Below are 20,206 nucleotides of genomic sequence, written 5' to 3' on the forward strand. Positions count from 1 at the left end.
AATAAATTATATTTAAAAAATAAAATTTTAACAAAATAATAAAAAGACAACAGAACCAACCAACTCCCCCCCCCCAAATATCCCACTACTAGAAGATTCCTAAGTCATTTTTTAGATGCCATGCTGTCAGTCTAAGACATACATACGATTCTTTTAAACTGGCATTTCATAAAACATAATACAGAGAACCCATATAGAAACCAAGTGGCCAGTGGTCTCCTGCTATTGCATCAGATGTCTTCTACTGTTCTCTACTTAGGCAGGGTCTCTTACTGAACCTGGAGCTCACTCATTCTGGCTAGCATAGGTAGCCAGCTTCCTTGTCTCTGCCTCCCAAGTACTAGGATTACAGGCCACCTGGTTTCTACAAAGGTCCTGAGGACCTGCTCTCTGGTCTTCATGTTTGTATAGCAAGTGCTTTATCCACTGAGCCATCCCCCCAGCCTTATATATTCTTAGGTGCCATACACATACAGAAGCAATGATAAAGTAGGCATCAACAAGTATGGAGCTTGGTATAACATTTTAGACAGCCAATACATACATTTCTGCCAATTAAGCTTTGGGCCTGGCCCTACAACATAATACCCACACATAGCCACATTCTTGGTTTTATCAAGACAGAGATCCATGCCTGACAGTCTGGTTTGAAGAGTTACTGAAGCAGTAAAAGCATCGGGTGATCCTGGTACAATCTCATCCTGAGAACTACCCCAGAATAAGATCATCAGTCTCACCTAGACATTTACCCTGGTATGTCTCATAGCAGGACCGGAGGTGTGGAGGCAGCTGCTTCTCCAACAGCCATGGCTGTTTTTCAATAATACCTGAGTAGCAGAATGAGGGTAATGCCTCTCCAGGCTGGCTGGCGCTTTCCACACAGCTGCAACTACCCATAGTCCTAGTTAGGAATCATGTGACAAAGGATTTCTTCCCTATGTAAAACATTAGTGTAGCCAGGATTAAGTCGCCTGACTGTTCTGGCCATGGTGTTTAAGTATTGGTAAATCAAGTACTTACCACAAGTTGACAAAGTTGATGAAACTGGGGGAGAATTCCCTTTCTTCCGAATTACTCAGCTGTGGAGGATCTCCTTTCACCACTTGTGTTAGCTGATCAAATACACTATTCCACTTTGGATAAGGAAATCGGCCTGTGGCCAACTCGTACTAAAGAGAACAAAGAAGAAAAAGCAAAAGGTACCCAGCATTATTTACTACTCCCCACTGGAAGGGTGATGACATCCATCGAAAGCCCTAACACAACTCTGACCAAGTTGGGGATGGGGGGTGTCTTCAGAATCATGAAGGCTAAGTGGAGGACATAATGTGGGAACTGTGCTTCAAAAAATTTCAAGGACTCAAACTACCGGTAAATACCAAACTTAGGGTTTAAGTTCACTAGGTCCCCATAATGCAGGACCTAGGAAAGTCTCTACTTCTGAACTCTTGTATGAGATACTCTGGAAGACTTAGTTGAGAACTTCTATAGAAAAGACTTTGCACAATCTGTAGTCACCTGATATGACTCAGTCTCGGTCCACAACAGTGGTCAGATTCCTTTGTAAGTAAAAAGAACATTTATCAAATAGTCCAGTTTGAATTCATAGGAAACAATAAGAGCATCTGAATAGTTATTTCAACCACAGCCAGATTTTATAATTACTAAGTCAGGTCAAAGATCCAATGAAGGGCTCACAACAGTATCTTTACACCATACAATATATATCTGAACAGTCTTATGACCCAACCTGTCCAGGAGTCTAATATATTGGCTGGTAACCAGTGTCCTACCTTTTCCCCTACTCTGTTCCAAAATTCTTATCAAATCCTATTTTTAAAAATTATTTATTTAATAACCACATGATTAGAAGAAGCTTTTCATCACAATGGCACTGACATATTCAATAACAATTTCCAGGGCAAAGATGCATCTCTTTCAAAATTGGCTATAGATTTTTAGGTTCACAGTTGAATTAATATAGTTATATATACAATATTGTACTCAGAATAAACCCTATAATATATAAAATTGAATGTGGTTTTAACCTTTAAAAAAGATCTCTATTTCATCAAATCCCATTTTATGTCTCTGACAGGTGACTGATTCATAAGGATGAAGTCCCAAACTCACACAGAGATGATAGCACTTAAGAGAAAGTGAGCATTCTTACAAAACTGATTCAGTTTCCTCCTCGGGAGACTTGCTGTCAGCTCAGCTTACACATACATATACCAGAAAGTAAGAAGGTTTACATATACACACATGGGGAGGAGTGGGATTCACTCTTTTGGCTAATTGTTAAAATTTCAAATACTTTGAAAGAGTAATCCTTATCCATTAGGAATAATTTTATTAGATTCATTCTGGAGAAGAGATTTTAATAAGAGAAGAAAAAAGGCTATACATTATTAAAGTGAAAGACTAAGATTATCCCTATAAATAAATTATGAAACAATTTTAAATACTGGAATACTTTGCTTTTAAACAAGGCTTTGCTAAAGGTACTTAAAGGGACTTGCTTAAAATTTTTCTGTGTTAAAACTTTCCACAAGTTTGGGGATACAATTCAGTGACATAGCTCATAAAGATTTGGGTATAATCTTCACTCTACACCCCCACCATATAAAACAAAACAAAAAAGCAACCTTTACAAAACAAAATTTGTAAAACAAAATAAAACAAGATTTGTAAAACAAAACAAAATTTGTATGGAAGGATATACATGGTGTGGGTGTGCGCGTGCATGCGCATACATATGGGAATGTTTACGCATATATGTGAAGGCTAGAGGACAACCTCAGATGTCATTCCCCAGGTGCCATCAACCTTGATTTTTGAGACAGGGTCTCTCATTGACCTGGAACTTACCACATAGGCTGGGCTGGCTAGTGAGCAAGCCCCAGGATCCACCTGTCTCTGCCTCCCCAACACTAACATCACAAGTATGTGCCACTGTACCTATTTCTTTTTTGGTTTTGTTTTGTTTTGCTTTTGTTTTAAAATATAATTACAACTAGGTCACGGGCAGGCATTTCTGAATTTTCAGTATGCTTAATATGCATACTGGGAACTACAGATCTTCCTACAATTGTCTTTGTGACTACCTGGCTTCATAATGAAAAAAAATGACTCCAGGTGATATCTCTTGTATTTGGTCACAAAGGAAAGGTAGATGGAATCCTTTGCAGGGGGGAGCTGTTAAGTCTTAAACTTTCTACACAAAGAATCCATTAGCCTGACAACATTACTCAACAAAACAATTCAAAGTATGTGACTGTCATCATAGGAAGATCTTTGAATCATATAATGCCAATAAACAAATGGAGATGAGTAAGCTACAAAAACCTCACTGCTCTAAATCTGAACTAAGGGGTCTCAGCTCAAATTGAAAATGGGAAGAATATGGAAGAGAGGACTAAGAAGTCTACCTTACAGGAAAGGCCCACATGGGGCAGAAACTTCACATATAATATACAAGCTATAGAAGCTATTCAAAGTCAGAAAGAAACAAAGCATCTCAGCAAGCTCTAGTACCACAGTAAACACAAGAAAATAAAATTTGGAAAAAAGGACATAAAAATATAGCTTAGACTGTGTCCCCTTAAAATTCTTAGGTTGAGTGCCCTTACAAGATAGGCCCTGGATAGCTGTGCCCCTCACCCCTTCTATCATTTAGAAACAATGAAGACAGCAGCTCACTCAGTACAAAATATGGCAAAGCCTTGATCTTGGACATCCCAGTCTCCAAAACTGCAAGAAATAAATTTCTAGTCTTAATAACCTAACAAGTTAATGACACTTTGCTAAAGCAATCCAAACTAAGGTAGATACATTTAAAATGAAGCCAAAACTTCAATAAAGTCCCCAAGTATGAAGAGTTTGTGCTCACTTGTTACAAACCACTAACTTTTACATTCTCAGTAATTTTAGTTCTTAATTTCTTATCATTCCATTACCCTGACAAAGTTGAGTCAACATAAACATACCAGCGTGATCCCCAAACTCCAGACATCAGAGCGGACATCATAGCCTTGTCGGGATGCACTTGGGTCTATTCTTTCAGGCTGGAACACAGAGAAAAGTCAAAGTCATTAACTATCTTGACCCTAAAGAATCAGGCAAATGGAAGCAGTAACTGGGAAGGTAGCTAAAATGTCAGCATCTTCCTAGAGGAATCCATGCCCAAGGCCAGACTGGGAGTAAACTGGACGCCACCACTGAAAAGCAAACCAAGAACAAAAACTATTCAACTCAATGGATACTTCCATGAACGGAATTATAGCACTTCTGAATTTCTCTCCCTAAGCACTCAAAGTGTTGACAAAGCTGAAGCTGAGAATGGTCCAGAGGAGACAGAGTAAAAATGGGAATAATGGGAAAAAATAATTACAAGGTCACATTATAGCAATTAGTGGTAAAGAGGAAGATGGAGGAGGAGAGGCAAGAGCAAGACCACAACTACAAGGACACTGGGTTTCTAATTTTCTCAGTCTTCGTTTCAATGGGTAAGACTATATTGATGTTTCACAAAAGCAAAACATCTGCTATCATTACTACAGCTACCCCACTCATTCTTCAGCTAAAATTTTCACTTGTATTATCTTTAAAGATAGATAGCTACAAATCATTTTAGCCAAATTAAAGCACTACAAAAGTTAATATATCATTTGGTCATATGAACAGAAAAAGCCAGCCTTAGTAATTCCCATGAAGGAAATATCTTCACATTGCCTTGACAATAGGCACCATCTTTGACAAAGTATATCAGAAACACAAAGAAAAGCAGGAGAGGCTGTAAGGGGTAGAAGGCTGGCAAGGATCCCTCTTAAAGCTGACAGTAACTGCTACTGAAAGAAATAACCCCCAAACCATAACAGAGAATGTACTGCATTCTCTGTCAGCAGCAACTAACTTGTAGACATGGGTTTTAATGTGAACGTCAGTACTGTGCTGCATCAATACTCGTTGATAGTCATTTACTTTTTGTTTTAAATATATTTACTTTCCTGAAAATGATACACACTATATAACAATGCTAAATATTCAACCTAAAGAGAAAATACCCACCCAACGACAGCAGTGTATTAGTGAAATATTCACTAACATAACATAGATGCCATATTCAGGGACATGATACCCCCATTATTATGAAGAATGGAAACTACGCAAAGCGTGTTCTCAGATGATGAGATTAATCACAAAGCACTACTCAGCATACACAGAAAACCTTCAAACATTTACAGATTAAATAGCACACTCCCAAATAACATGTGAATAAATCTTCAAGTAAAATAATCAAATCAATTTTAAAATAAATGAAAAACTTACAGCTTAGCAAACTTTATTGAATGGAATTAAAGTAATATTCAAAGGGAAGTTTTAGCATTAAAGCACATATTAGAAGACAACTCAATAACAACTTTACAGATTAAGGAATTAGAAAAATCAAAGCAAAAACAAAAAAGGAAGAGAGGGAGGGAGGGGAGAGGAAGGGAAGGAAAGGAAAGGGACAACCCAAGGAAGCAAGCAACAGGAAGTAACAGAGTGGAATTAAATGAAACAGGAATAGAAAAACAATAGAGAAAAGCAAAAAAAAAAAAAACCCTGCTTCTTGGGAAAGAAGACAGAATCAGGACACTGTAAGTTAGACTGACCAAGCAAAAGACAAAATCCTAACATTACAAATGTAATTTCAAGAAGTAAGAATGGGAGCTGGGAAATTACTATTGCTCTGAATGAAACAAATAAATGAAACAAACACGTGGACTGGAAATGAAAACCTAGCAAGACAATATAGAAATATTAATAACCTCAAGAGTACAGTATATTATTTAATGAAGTCGTCATTAGAAATCTCCCCACAAACTGGCTGTCATGGCTCACACCTATAATCCTAGTACTCAAGAGGCTGGTGCAGGATGATTATCAAGAATCAAGGCCAGCATGGGCTATATAGCAAGTACCAGGACAGCCTGGGCTACAGTCAGACTTTAAAAAAAAAAAGTCTCATTGGGTGTAGTGGCGCACGCCTTTAATCCCAGCACTCAGGAGGCAGAGACAGGCGGACCTCTGTGACTTCAAGGCCAGCCTGGTCTACATAGTGAGTTCCAGGACTGGGGCTACAGGGAGCCCCTGTCTCAAAAAGACCAAAAAACAAAAAAGTCTCACAGTTTCAAAAAAAGAAAAACAAACCAAAAAACCACAAACAAGCCCACCTTAAATAGGTTCACTGAGGCTTTTCAATTGCAAGGAAGAAATACCAGCAGACTTACAAAAATGTTCTTTCAAAAGAGAAAAAACAGTACAGTTCCCAATGCATTTTATGAGGTCACCAAAATCACTTAGAGAAACCTTACAGAAGATACTTCAAGACATTATCTCCATACAAAAAGACACAGAACTCACCAACAACATACCAGCAAATCCAACCCTGAACACAGGAAGGAGTCATAGGAATACAACCTTATGTATGAAACACTGTATTTGCAGAATGGAGAAAAATTGTATGACAGATGTAGTTTCCAATATGACAAAATTCAAAACTCATTAACGATGGCAGCAATAGTAGTACCTCGTAGTCCAATAAGAACAGATAAAACTTCATTTCATAGTAGGATTATAAAGTAACCCATATTATTTCCACACTTAACAGTGAAACACAAAACACTAGCTTTCTCATTAAACCAGAAGTGGAATGGAAACAAGGTAAAGATGCCTACTCTCATAGCAGGCAAGGTGGGCTATTACTTTTATTCATAGACATTTTAATTTCTACAACTCTTTACATAGGAAATCTCTATTAAAACTACCAGTAAAGCAAAATTAGCAAGATTTCTAAGATACAGTACCAACACTGGCAAACTGTTGGTACCTCCAACCAATAGTGAAATATTGGGAAAAAAAGTTCCATACACATAACAGCATCAAAACCCATGAATTCCTTAGGAATAAATTTAAAAGGAGTTCCATACTGAAAACTGTAATGTTGCTGAGAGAATAAAAAAAAAAACTAAATGAATACAGGGACATATCAGATACTAAAAATCTCAACACCTTCACAGTGTCAACATGTGAATGGATAAACAAATGGTGGGATAGTGACATAATACAAAAGTCAGCAACAGAACAGAATGAGTTATGAATACACAAAATAGCACAGATATAACCATACATTATGATGAGAGACAGCAGAGGTAGATAAGTTTCTACAGTAAGATTACATATGATCAGCAGCTGCCTTGAGCAGGAAGAGGGACGCTCACAGGGTCATGGTATCTGGGGACAAACAAGGGATCTTAGTCAAGCAATGCCAAGTGTTCTATGTCTTCGTTGACTATGATTTTATGAGTAACTATATTTGCCAACACCCAAGACACTCAAGATAGGGAGCCATCATTTGTGGTTATGGTGGTAATGTCATTCTGAAGTCATCTTATGTTTGTCACTAAGGCGCTAGAAGTTCTTGCATGTGTGAGTTACACAGTTACCCCACTCCTGGAAATAAGGAAGAAAATGACTATACTTCCTTTCAGTGGCACGGTGGAGCTTTATCTACTAAGTTTATCCAGGTTTACTTAAGTGGACTATGGGTTTACTTGATCATTTGCTTTTCTTAGAACCCAAGCACTTAAATTATCTGAAAACATCAAGGTTTTTGCTTACTGACATTCAAATGATTTCTGCCTAATAACCACCAAAGCCATGGTTGTACTGATTATAATGAAAAGTTCTGCCTAATGGATAGACTTAACCTAGCCATCTAGCCTCTTCTGACCAGAAGTACTTATCAGATGCTCTTTGAGCCAGTTTTATAACATCCTGGCTACTCACTTTCTCATTAGTGAGTTAAATATATTTTGACGCATTTATTCTTTGTTTCCATATACAGTATTTTTAACATCCTGAAAATTATTATTTGGATATAGAACAGCATAAACTGGATAAAACTATTTCATAACAAAACAGATTACATTAATATTTAAATACAGGAGCTAGAAACTATTGATGACTCAATAGCTGCTACTCTTGTAGAAGACTCGAGTTCAGTTCCCAGCACCCATTTGAGTGGTTCACAACCATCTACAACTCCAGCTCCAGGTGATCTAACTCCCTCTTCTGGCCTCCACGAGTACCTGCACTCAGGTGCACATTCCCCACCCCCCAACATATACACAATAAAAATTAAAAAATAGAAAACAGAAACCAACAAATAAGAAACTTCACAGTTTTAAGTTTATATAAGTGCTCCTCAGATGGTTTCCATTAAAAGAGGCAGAGAGAGAGAGAGAGAGAGAGAGAGAGAGAGAGAGAGAGAGAGAGAGAGAGAGAGATATACAAAAGACCAACAAATATTTCAGAGGATCCAGAATTTGAGAAAAGCCTGGGTTACACAGCGAGAGAGGGAGGGATTGAGGGAGAAAAAGAGGGAAGGATAGGGAGAGGGGGATTGATTGAGCAAATAGAATAATACAGGTCCTTTTCAATATTTCATTTCTTTAATTGAACATGAATTAAGTCACAGAGAATTTCAGTATATCCAAAAATCAAAGAACTGCTATAGCTTAAAATAACAAACACCCACTGACTCCAGGTTTCTATGAGTTACACTCAGGAGCATCTTAGCTATGTGGTTCCAACTCAGGATTGCTCATGAGACTGCAAGCGAGCTATGAACTAGGGAAGAACATTTCAATGAGGCTGGAGGATTTGTCACTGAGCTCATTTGCAAGGTTACTGGCAAGAACCCTTTGACACCTCATGTGAGGCTCTTCAGAAAGCTGATTCAGTGTTTTTATGACATAATTCCCCTAAAGTCAGCAGTTCAAGAGAGAAAGAATACAATGACCCATGGCCTTTTCTACTACATGCTACACATTAGAAGCAAGTCACCAAGTTCAATCCACATTCATGTACTTACTCTCTACTTCTTAAAGGGAGGCATATCAAAGGAACGGTGGACACATTTTAAAGCTACCACACAGCTGGATACTACAAACACTGCAGGAAAGACTTTTCACACTTAGAATGTAGACAAGAAAGTTACACTATGTATCAATATACACATACTTACACACACCCAGCCCCACACATAGATGCAAAGGTAAAACTAAAACTTCAGTTTTCAAGGAATCAGGAATCATTATTCATCCTTCCCCAAACTCCTGGCCAAGATGAATTTCAACTTCAAGGATCAGAAAACCATGCTTTGTCAATTATTCTGAAGACTGGAAGTTTTGGGGGAGCCAAAAAGGCCAGAAATGTTTTTACTTACAACATGACCAATAATTTTTCACCATGATTCAAATAAATGAAACAAAAATGTTCCCAATTTAAAATTTAAAGCTGGCATAACCCACATCAAACTTTTACAAAGGTAAATAATTAACCAATGTCACTTAAGCATTTTTGTGCCTGTCATAAATACTAACATATCAAATATTAAAGTATTTTAAACATATAAATCTTAAGTCATGTAGGGACTATTTCTTGAATGCCAGAAGAGCTCGACCATAGGGAATATATGTAATTATGATCTGTGCTATTTTAGCCACACAGAGAAGTATTTCCTTATGTACTGAACAACATATTGATCACTCCCATTTTTTCCTCGTCTCACATACCACATACAGCATGCATACTCAACAAACCAAGGTAGGCAAACTTTAAGATTAAGGAATACTCAGGAGGCTTTTGCTTTCAAGTCAGAAGCAACAATCTTACTATTAATATCACAAAGGAATTCTACCATTATTCAGCACTGAACTCAAAGTTCTAGGTAAATAAGGAAAGGAAATTCAAGAGTTAAAAATACATGACCAGTTGGGTGCGGGTGTGGTGGCACACACCTTTACCCCAGCATTTGGGAGCCAGAGGCAGGCAGATCTCTGTGAGGTTAAGGCCAGCCTTGTCTACATAGTGAGTTCCAGGCCAGCTGGGGCTATAGGGAGACCCTTTCTCAAAAAAAAAAAAAAAAAAAAAAAAAGGCCAAGCTAGCATTTATTTGCAGCATGGCACTTACAACACCACCTGAAACCTACATTTTAAAATTATAAAATAAACAGGGTTTCATAGTCAAGAAATCACCTCTATTCTCAGAACAGGCTTTTAGCTTAAGACTTAAGAATGATGTGTTTGGGGCTGGAGAGATGGCTCAGTGGTTAAGCACACTATCTATTCTTGCAGAAGACCTGGGCTCAAATCCCAGCACACACATGGCAACTAACAACCATTCATAACTCCAGTTCTAGGGGATCTGATGCCCTCTTCTGACCTCTGCAGGCACTGCACGACACGAATGCACTTACACACATGCAGGCAATACACTCATATACATAAAATAAAAATAATACATAAATTAAAAAAAAAAAGAAGAATGTGTTTGGGTGTCAAGTTGACAAGGTATGGACTTGTGACAGCAAATCTCCATTACCAATCTGACTAGATTTGGAATCACCTAGGAGACACACTGCTGAGTGTGCCTAGGAAGGCATTTCTACAGAGGTTTAAGTGAGGAGGGATAGCCCAACATTCATGGTCTGGGCCCAGACTGAAGAAAAAGAGGAAAAGGAGAAAACCCAAGGAGTACCAACCTTATCCTCCTGTTTCTTGATTGCAGATGCAATGTGACCAGTCATTTCACACTCCCACAGCACACCATCCCCATCACTATGAACTGTATCCCCTTAAATGGAGAGTCAAAGTAAGTCTTTCCTACCTGAAATTGCTCTGTATCAGAATTTGGTCACAGTAAGAGAAAAATACCTGAGTACTCTTCATAGAGGAAAAAGAAAACTGCTGAAACAGGAATAACATCAAGTAGAATGAGACATGAAATGCACTTAAAATCAAGTAAATCCCACATTACCAATGACCACAGCAACAAAATGGCAAAAATAATGTAGGGTAAGCTATAAAGTTAGAAAATTAGGGTAAAAATTAAAATAATGAATGAAATACAGAAAGGGGACGGGATGGTGGGAAATGAAAAGAATCAGCAAGAGTAAATAAAGGAAAAAGAAGAAAGGAGGAAAATGCTAGGAGAGAAAAGAATGTAAGATTTAAAAAGATTAGGAAAACCACAATAATCATAAGAAATGAAATAAAGGACTGGAGAGATAGCTCAGTGGGTAAAGTGCCTACTGCAAACCTCAGTGAGATCCCAAGCACAGGTATGAAAACATGGTGATGCAGGTTCAGTCCAAGCACTGGGGGATCAAAACAGCATGTTCCAGGTTCAATCCTGTCTCAAAAACTAAGGTAAAGCAATTGGGATCTAGGACATACCAACATCAACTTCTGGCCTCCACACCTGTCTACATGGGCAAGTACACCAACATACCAGTGTGTACACAAACATACAGCACACACACCAATTGGAATAAAAACAATAACATAAACTGGGAGCAGTGATGCATACCTCTAATCCCAGCACTTGGGAGGCAAAGGCAGGCAGATCTCTGTGAGATCAAGGTCAGCCTAGTCTATATAGTAAGTTCCAGGCCAGTTGGTACTATGGCGAGATCCTGTCTGAAAATAAAAATAATAAATAAATTAAAACACAAGCTTTTTCAGGGGCTGTGGAAATAGCTCAGTCAGTATAGTGCTAGCCATGCAAGCATGCAGATTCAGCTTGATTCCTAGAACTCACATAAAAATGGTAGGCAGGGACCACACACTTGTAATCCCAGCACCAGAAAGGCAGAGAGAGGCAGAACCCTGGGGCTCACTGGCCAGCTGGTCTAGCCTAATGGGTGAGCCCAAGTCCCAGGGAGAGAGCCTGTCTCAAAAAAAAAAAAAAAAAAAAAAACCCAAAAAACAACAACAAAAAAACCCAAAAAACTGGACAGCTGGGATTACATACACACATGGGCATCTCCATATACACAAGCACCAACACTCAAAAAGAATGCTTTGTGGGGCTGGAGAGATGGCTCAGTGATTAAGAGCACTAACTCTTCTTGCAAAAGACCCAGGTTTGAATCCCAGCACCCACATGGTGGCTAACAACCATCTATAACTTCAGTTCCAGGGGATCTAACACCCTCTTCTGTCCTCCACAGGCACTGCACGACACAAGTGCACTTATACACATTTTAGGAACAACACTCATACACATAAAATAAATAATAATAATAATAATAATAAAATAATTTTTTTTTAAAGGAAATGTTTTCTTCTGTTGTCTTTCTGAGGTAGGGTTTCCCTGTAGCCCCAGCTGGCCTGGAATTTTCTATGGAGATCAGGCTGACCTCAATCCATCTGCCATTACCTCCCAAGTGCTGGGACTAAAGGTGCGCACTACCATGACTGGCTTAAAAAGAATCCTTTTTAACTCAGAGAGATGCAGAAATAGAGCTGGACTACTCCTCAGTTCCCAGACCCAACCCCCATGGTGACTTAGCCTATACATCTCCCTTCCCTAACTGCTGAACACTCCTCTTCTCATTGGCAGTCACTTGAAGTGAGCTTGATTTTTGTTTCCGTTTTTCTTTGCTGTATTTTGTTTCATCTTGTTGAGACAGGGTCTTGCGTAGAGCCCAAGTTGACCTTGAACTTGTTTATAATTCTTTGTCTCAAGTCTCCCAAATGCTGAGATTATAGGCATGTATCACCACACCCAAATTCTATGTGCTAATTTCTTGCCCAGCAAAAAAGTGGTCCTTCAAAACTAGAAAAGAAATTAAGATGTGTTCAGACAAACACAAACTACAGGGTATGAAAGAACACTAGACCATATGCCTCACAGAATTAAAGATAACTACTTAGGTAATTACTGAAGCCACTGTGACCATAATGTTGATATGGAGCTCTTCTCTGTGCTTCTTCCAAGATTTCCAGGACAAATGCAGACAGAGAATAATAACCCTTCATCAGGCACACAATGATATGATATGATCAGGGATATACAACACAGGACTAACTTTCATGGACTTTTAAAACTAAATTAGAATTCGAATGAAATCATTATAAATGTATGGTATTAACTGTAATAAGTATGGTAATCATTAATAAAACATCCAAAAATAAGTCAGACAAAGAAAGGAGAAGGGAATCAAAAAGATAAAAAAAAGGTCCAAAAAACAGAAAGGGGGCTGGAGAGATGGATTAGCAGTTAAGAACACTGGCTGTTTTTCCAGAAGACCTGAGTTCAAATCCCAGTACCCACATGGCAGATAACTGCCTATATCTCCAGTTCCAGGGTATCCAACTCCCTCTTCTGACCTCTGCAGGCATTACATGACCCGGGTGCACTTACATACACACAGGCAATACATGCATACACATAAAAATAATAAATAAAATATTTTTTAAAAAAACAGAAAGGAGGCTGGGCATGGTGGTGCACATCTTTAATCCCAGCACTCAGGAGGCAGAGGCAGGCAGGTCTCTGTGAGTTCAAGGTCAGCCTGGTCTACATAGTGAGTTCCAAGACAGCTGGGGCCAGAGGGAGACAATCTCAAAAAGACCAAAAAAAGAAACCAGAAAGAAGACAAGAGGAACGAATAATAAAAAAGATAGGACATTCAGAAAAAAAAGCACATAAAGAAAAATCCATAATGAAATATGAATTGACTAAATGAAGCAAACAAAAGCTATCAGAATAGACATAAAACATGATCCTGCTGCCTGGGCCTATAGAAACTCACTTTAGCACAAAGAAGTTGAAAATGAAAGGACAAAAGAAGATATCCAAAATAATAGGAACTAAAAGCTCTAGTAGTTATACTAACATTATACAAAATAATTTGAAATTCAAAAACTGTTATGAAACAAAAAGTTCAAGCTATCAATAAGAGTGACCTCTTGGAAAAGGCCTGACAGCTCAGCCAGAAAAGGCACTTGCCACCAAGACTGCTAATCGGTTCCACCGCTAGGGACCCACATGGTGGAAGGAGAGACCCAACTCCCAAAAGTTGTCCTCTACCCTCCACAAGAATGCGAACATGCACACACACACACACACAAATAAATTGAAAAAAATTTTTAAGAGTGAAAAATGCAAGGAAGATGCAACAAATATATACTGAGCAACAAGGTCATACCATATGTGAACAAAACATTAATAAAACTAAGAGAGAAATAAAGTTTTATATTCATGGTTGGGAATTTAAGTTAGTAGAACATTGAGATGGAAAGTCACTAAAGACACAGAAGACTTGAAAACCACTATAAACCAATAATCAACAGAACACTCCACCCAACATTAATAAAATATACTTTTTCAAAATATACATTCTTTTTCAAAATATACACTCTTTCAAGTGCAAACCGAGAATGCAAATGAATCAATATTATCAAATCTGAGAACTAGACAGAGAAAACACCAATTTTCTATGATGACATAAAATAATTAAATTCTCAAGAAGACTAACAGGCTATATGTATTTCTAGAGCAGATTCTACCAAGATTTAAGAAAGTCCTGAGACAGATAACCTGACATATTTCAAGAAGTGCTTCTATAAAGTAGGTCCTTCTTCCTTTCACAATGACTGAGCACCATTTTATACACCTTTATGGAAGGGATTCTATCACACAAGACACAAGAGAGGAAAAGTTTAAAAAAAAAAAAAAAAAGGGAGGCTGAACTGAATTATTATTTTAATGTATGTGTCTATGTGTGTATGTCACGTGTGTGTGGTTGCTCAGAGGCCAGACGAGGGTGCTGGATCCCTTGTAGTTGAAGTTATAGGCTATTCTGAGCCACCAAACTTAAGTACTGGGAACTGAACTTGGGTCCCCTGGAAGAGAAGCAAGTTCTCTTAAGCACTGAGCCATCTCTCCAGCCCCTGGAGTAACATTTTAGAAATCACTGTGTTGGAGGGCAGCAGAAAAATGAAAAATCATCTGGAAACTAAAGCATCTGACATTTTCAAGAGAAAAATAAACAAGGAAAGATGATACTATTCCACAACTGTTCCCGCTGTTTGTCAAGTGCTGCAGTCAACATTATGTGTTTTGCTATATGGTGTACTACAAAGTATACATCATCTATGTCTATGAAGTTGCCACTGCAAAATAATTTATAGTCTGAATCTAACCATGTGGGGAAAATCAGACTAATGCAGAATGTAGGATATTCTGAAACTACTTCTGAAAAGATCAATGTCAAAGGGGGGTGGGGGAGAATGAATGGTCCAAGCCAGTTTAAATAAAATAAAGAATGCAAAAGGCCAAATGTGACTATTCCTTAGACACTTGAACATCCCCCTTGGGAGACAGGCACTAAAGTGTTCAGAATGAAATAGTTCAGCAAGCATGCATACATACACACGTGTGTGCAGGCATCCACATCCTTGTTTATAGGGGAAGGGAAGTTTCCAAAATGCTAACAACTTGTATATGAAAAAAACTTGTGTTTAAACTTTACATTTTACATCCTTTTCAATGTTCAACAACTTAATGAGTAATCGCAGTTCTGGAACCTGGAGGGAAATTATAAAATCTTACCATAAGGGCATTTCTGGTAATCTCTGCATCTGGGAGGTAAAAGCTGAGACAGGAAGATGCCGAGTTTAAAGCCAGCCTGGGCTTCATAACATCAAAAAAAAAAAAAAAAAAAAAAAAAAAAATCCCCAAAAAAAAAAATTAAAATTTAAACACTGAGGTTAATACACAGAACCTCTGACTACATAATGCATCACTGTCCCTTAATAAGCATCTCCTTTGAAAAAGAATCAAGTTTTTCTGTGAGGCTGATTTTGGCATTTCAGATACGCTAAGACATATCAAAGAAGAATCAAATATCAAAGAAGAATCAAGCCACTTGGAGGCTCTCAAAATTAATGCTGTGTTCTTGTTCATCCATTAATATATTGGCCCCAGAAAACCAAAACTGACAGGACTACTTCACTGGATCCAGTAAACATTAGAGCTACAGAGGTTTATCATGAACCTTACATATCCCCAAATTGGAGAAAGTCAGCAAGAACAGAGAAGCCTTGCACCACTCTTCTTGTGGCCCTCTAAAACAGTTCTTTCTACAAGAAAGTCAAATGTACTTCTCTCTTTAAGTTACTTAAACTCAAAATAGTCTGTTGTATATTGACCAGAGTTACATTTTAAGACCTGAATGAATCAAAAGTGATTCTTAGCCATATTAAGACAGTGGACCATTTAGACAATGGACCACTTAAGACATGGGACCTATAAGGAGGGTATGTGGTCATGGACACACTGGTCTCAGAAAGGATTGATACTGTTCTCTCAAGTTAGGTCTCCCGAGAGCAAGATGTTACAAAGCAAGGCCTTTTAGCCCCTTCTGCACAAAGACAAATCTCTTTCCATTTCTCCATCATACTTGATATACCAGAGGGCTCTAACCAGAAGCAAACAAATGAGGGTCACTCAATCATGAACATTCAGTCTCCCAAAATACAAACTTAGCAAACCTCTTTTCCCTACAAGTATTCAGCCTATGAGCATTTTGTTATCACAAGAATAAAGATGTACCATTACAGTAAAAGCATCTAGCTAGCCTTAGTATTAAAACAAGGCCCGATGTAGGTAACATGTTCAGTTATTTCTCTGGGTTTCATTAATACTGAATGTGTCAATTATGTCCATTTCATATCTAATGATTTTTTTATTTCTTGCCTTTGATCTGCTGTACCATTCATTCCTAATTAACAATAATAAAAGTACGCTTTTTCTAAATTGCCCCAAGAATCTGGAGAGCCAGGCAACATTTGTAAAGCTCAAATTACAAAAAAAAAGAATGTCTTTTTATCTACACACACACACACACACACACTCTTTAGCATTTTCATTTGTGGAAAAAGTGACATGAAAGCACCTAATAACTTTAAGAGTACTGACCCAGGCAACAATTCTAAAATATTGTCAATACTGAAGTATTTCACATGCAACCTGTTTTCCAAACACAAAGCTGACGTACACATACACAAAAGAACATATATAAAGAATACATGATACCATATTTTACAGCACTTACACAATGAGAGGTGTTCTAGTTTGGTTTTTGTTGCTGTGATAAAACACTGACCAGAAGAAACTGGGGGAGGAAAGGATTTATTTGGCTTACACTTCCATGTCACAGTTCATCACTGAGAGAGAAGTTGGGAAGGAACGTGGAGGCAGAAACTCAAGCAGAGACCATGGAGGATGCTGCTTATAGGCTTCCTTCTCCTGGCTCGCTCAGCTAGCTTTCACGGTCCAGATCCAAGAGCCCAGGGACAACACCACCCACAGTTGGCTGGGCCCTACCACATCAATCAGCAATTAAGAAAATGCTTCACAGAAATGGCCACAGGCAATTCCTATGGAGGAAATTCTTTTAATTGAGGTTCCTTCTTCCCAGGTGATGCTAGTTTGTGTCAAATTGACAAAAGCCAACCAACACAAGAGAAAAATTGGTATGTTTGAAATGATATAGTAATAAAACATATTAAAGTTTTTAAATGAATATGAAATCTGGAGAAGCACTAGACCCATCGACTCAAAAGCACATCATAAATTCTAAACATCTATCTTGTGATCTCACTTTTTAAATTTTTCTATTAACAGTTTAGAAGCAATCATGAAGGAAACAAAGGGAGGGGATTTTTATTCAGCTCTAAGCTAATCTTTATTATAAAAAGAGTCTAAGGCAGTAGAGATGTTGAGTGGGTCAAGGCACTTGTTAAGCAAGCCCTGTCACCTGGGTTGGATCCCTGGAACCCAGGTGAAGGTGTAATGAGAGAACTCATCTCAAGAAGTTGTTCTCTGACCTCCACATCACATGCATCAGAGCATGCGTGCAAACACAGACATAATCACACACACACACACACAGAGAGTAATAAAACAAAAATATTGTAGCTTTATAAGGATGAAATAAGTTGGCAGGAAACCTATTGAATGGCAAAACTTTATTACCACCACAGCATGCTGGCCTCCAAAGAGTTATAGAAAGACAATAACACTGAAGGAAAAATGTTTAAAACATAGACACTAAATTCTAATCAAATACAGTTCAAAATCTGGGCTGTGGGAACAGTATGCAAACACACTAGGGTAGGGTGATATGAAAGCTCTGTAAGGACAGTGTCCATTTGCCTTGCTAAAGGAAAGCACCATCAGGTGACAGATGCCTAAGGCCTCTGGCTTTGCATTAGTCTATGTTTCATCCATTCCTAAAGTGACAAATCACAATAATCAAAACACAGCTTCAGACTCTAAAGACATACTACATTCTGTCAAGAACTCCAGGCTGCCCGTAATAAGTTGCTCCTCTGTAACTGGAAATAGTATCCTCCAGCAGCTTAGGGCATGTTCTCAGTGGATAAACTGATTATTACAGCCAAGAAAGCTCAAGAGAGGACAGAGAACTTGATTAGGTGGGTTGAATATAATGGGAAGAAAATTTCAGAAGACCACAAATGCTAAATGCCAAATAAGAGGGCTAAAGCAAAATAAAGAAAACAAAAATGAATAGAGTTCCCTGAAATAACTCAGCAACATTTCAAGAAGCAGCTAGAACCTGAGATTGATTAGCAGAGAAAAAAAATAGTCCAACACAGTGAAGCTGCATGGCCATAAACAGATTCCTCAAACCATAGCACCAAAGGGCATGGGCTCTCCACACATCACTGCCAACCAAGAAGGCTTGGCCTGCACACTTACTGCCATGTATGGCCTACACCCAGCATCTCTTGTCTTGGCAATGGAGTCCACCAGCTGTCCACTGATGCCAAAGTCACAGAGTTTAATATTTCCACTTCTGTCCAGAAGAATATTTGAAGGTTTGATATCTGCAAGATACACATTCTACTCAGTACACAATTAATCAAATAAGCTGTAATAAGTACCACTGTTCTGTAAAGAACCACAAGCAATATTGAAAATTTTGAGTTCTTAAATTCAGATATATAAGAAATAAACCTTCATATAGCACATGGCAAGCAATATTCATGTTTTAAATACACGTTATGACTAAGGCTGGGAATGACTGCTTATATCTGTAATCCCAGCACTCAGGATGCTGTGGCAGGTGGATTGCCATGAGTTTTGAGTCCAGCCTGTACTACATAGTAAGAACTTGTCTGTGAAATCTAAAAAGAGAAAAGAATTTTAACAGTTAAATTCATTTCATGATTATAATTTAATAAGCCAAAAGACAGGAATGGAGGTTTTCTTTTAACATCTTCACACTTATAAAACACAAAATTGAGCCAGGCATGATGGTGCACTCCTATAATCCCAGCACTGGGGAGACAGAAGTGGGCGGATTTCTGTGAGTTTGAGGCCACCCTGGTCTACAAAGTGAGTTCCAGGCCAGCTGGGGCTACAGGGAGACCCTGTCTCAAAAAAATAGGACAAAATAAAAATAAAAAAAAATAGAACACAAAATTATGATTTTTCAATAGTCAGAATGGAAGAATGAATTTATCAGAGACTATACTAAGCTGGTCTTCAAAACCCGCTAACAATTATGCAACTAAATATAAGTTAAAAATAAAATACATATTAAAAATAAGGAATAGATATTATAAACCCCCAATTTCATTAAGTGTAGCTTTAACATAGGAAAGTATCACATGACATTATTTATTCTCAATCAATACAGCCACTTAATTAGTTCTTATAAGATTTATTTTTAGTTATGTGTATGTATATATGTTTGTGTGAGTATATGCCACATGCATACAGTACTCTCAAGAGGCCAGAAGGAAATTTTGGATCCCCTGGAACCTAGAGTTACAGGCAGTTGTGAGCTGCCTTACATGAGTTCTGATAATGAAACTCGGGTCCTCTCCAAGAGTACCAGGTGTTCTTAACTATGGAGCCATCTCTCCAAGTCCCTAATTTTTTTTTTTTTTTTCAAATGTTAAATGGCTTCTTCCACTTTCTCCCAACCAACTTATTCCTGGACTTACCCCTGAAAAATGAGACTCATTTCTATGACTTTCAGAAGAGGGATGCTTTCAAAACTCAAAATGAAGAAAGCCAAATCTCTTCTTCACTGACAATCACTACCAGAATGTGCCAATCAGCTGCTGGTCCCTTTTAATTCTCTATCACAATCCTCCTATTTAAGTGTCAATACCATGGACAAAAATGAGTAAAGATTTATAAATATAGGACACAGAAAATATCTGTATAAAACTCAGAAGAATCTAGTAAAGGTCCCCTACCATTTGTTTTTAAGAGGTTAAGATTCATATGTGTGTGTGTGTGTGTGTGTGTGTGTGTGTGTGTGTGTGT

At 38.0% G+C, this 20,206-nt stretch overlaps 1 protein-coding gene across 3 annotated transcripts in view; it reads right to left on the minus strand.

Moving 5' to 3' along the window:
- The window catches only part of Map2k4 (mitogen-activated protein kinase kinase 4), a 98,654-nt gene that overhangs the window by 23,260 nt on the left and 55,188 nt on the right, over positions 1-20,206 (minus strand). For all 3 annotated transcript variants that reach the window (XM_017795051.2, XM_008855695.3, XM_008855696.2), the window contains 3 exons: positions 18,626-18,753; positions 3,990-4,067; positions 1,021-1,169 (listed from right to left, as the gene is read on the minus strand). In XM_017795051.2, coding sequence (XP_017650540.1) covers positions 1,021-1,169; positions 3,990-4,067; positions 18,626-18,753 — 355 coding nt within the window. The remainder of the gene's footprint in view (positions 1-1,020; positions 1,170-3,989; positions 4,068-18,625; positions 18,754-20,206) is intronic.

Source organism: Nannospalax galili, unplaced genomic scaffold (assembly GCF_000622305.1).
Source record: "Nannospalax galili isolate Female #2095 unplaced genomic scaffold, S.galili_v1.0 scaffold146, whole genome shotgun sequence".
Taxonomy (NCBI): Eukaryota; Metazoa; Chordata; class Mammalia; order Rodentia; family Spalacidae; genus Nannospalax; species Nannospalax galili.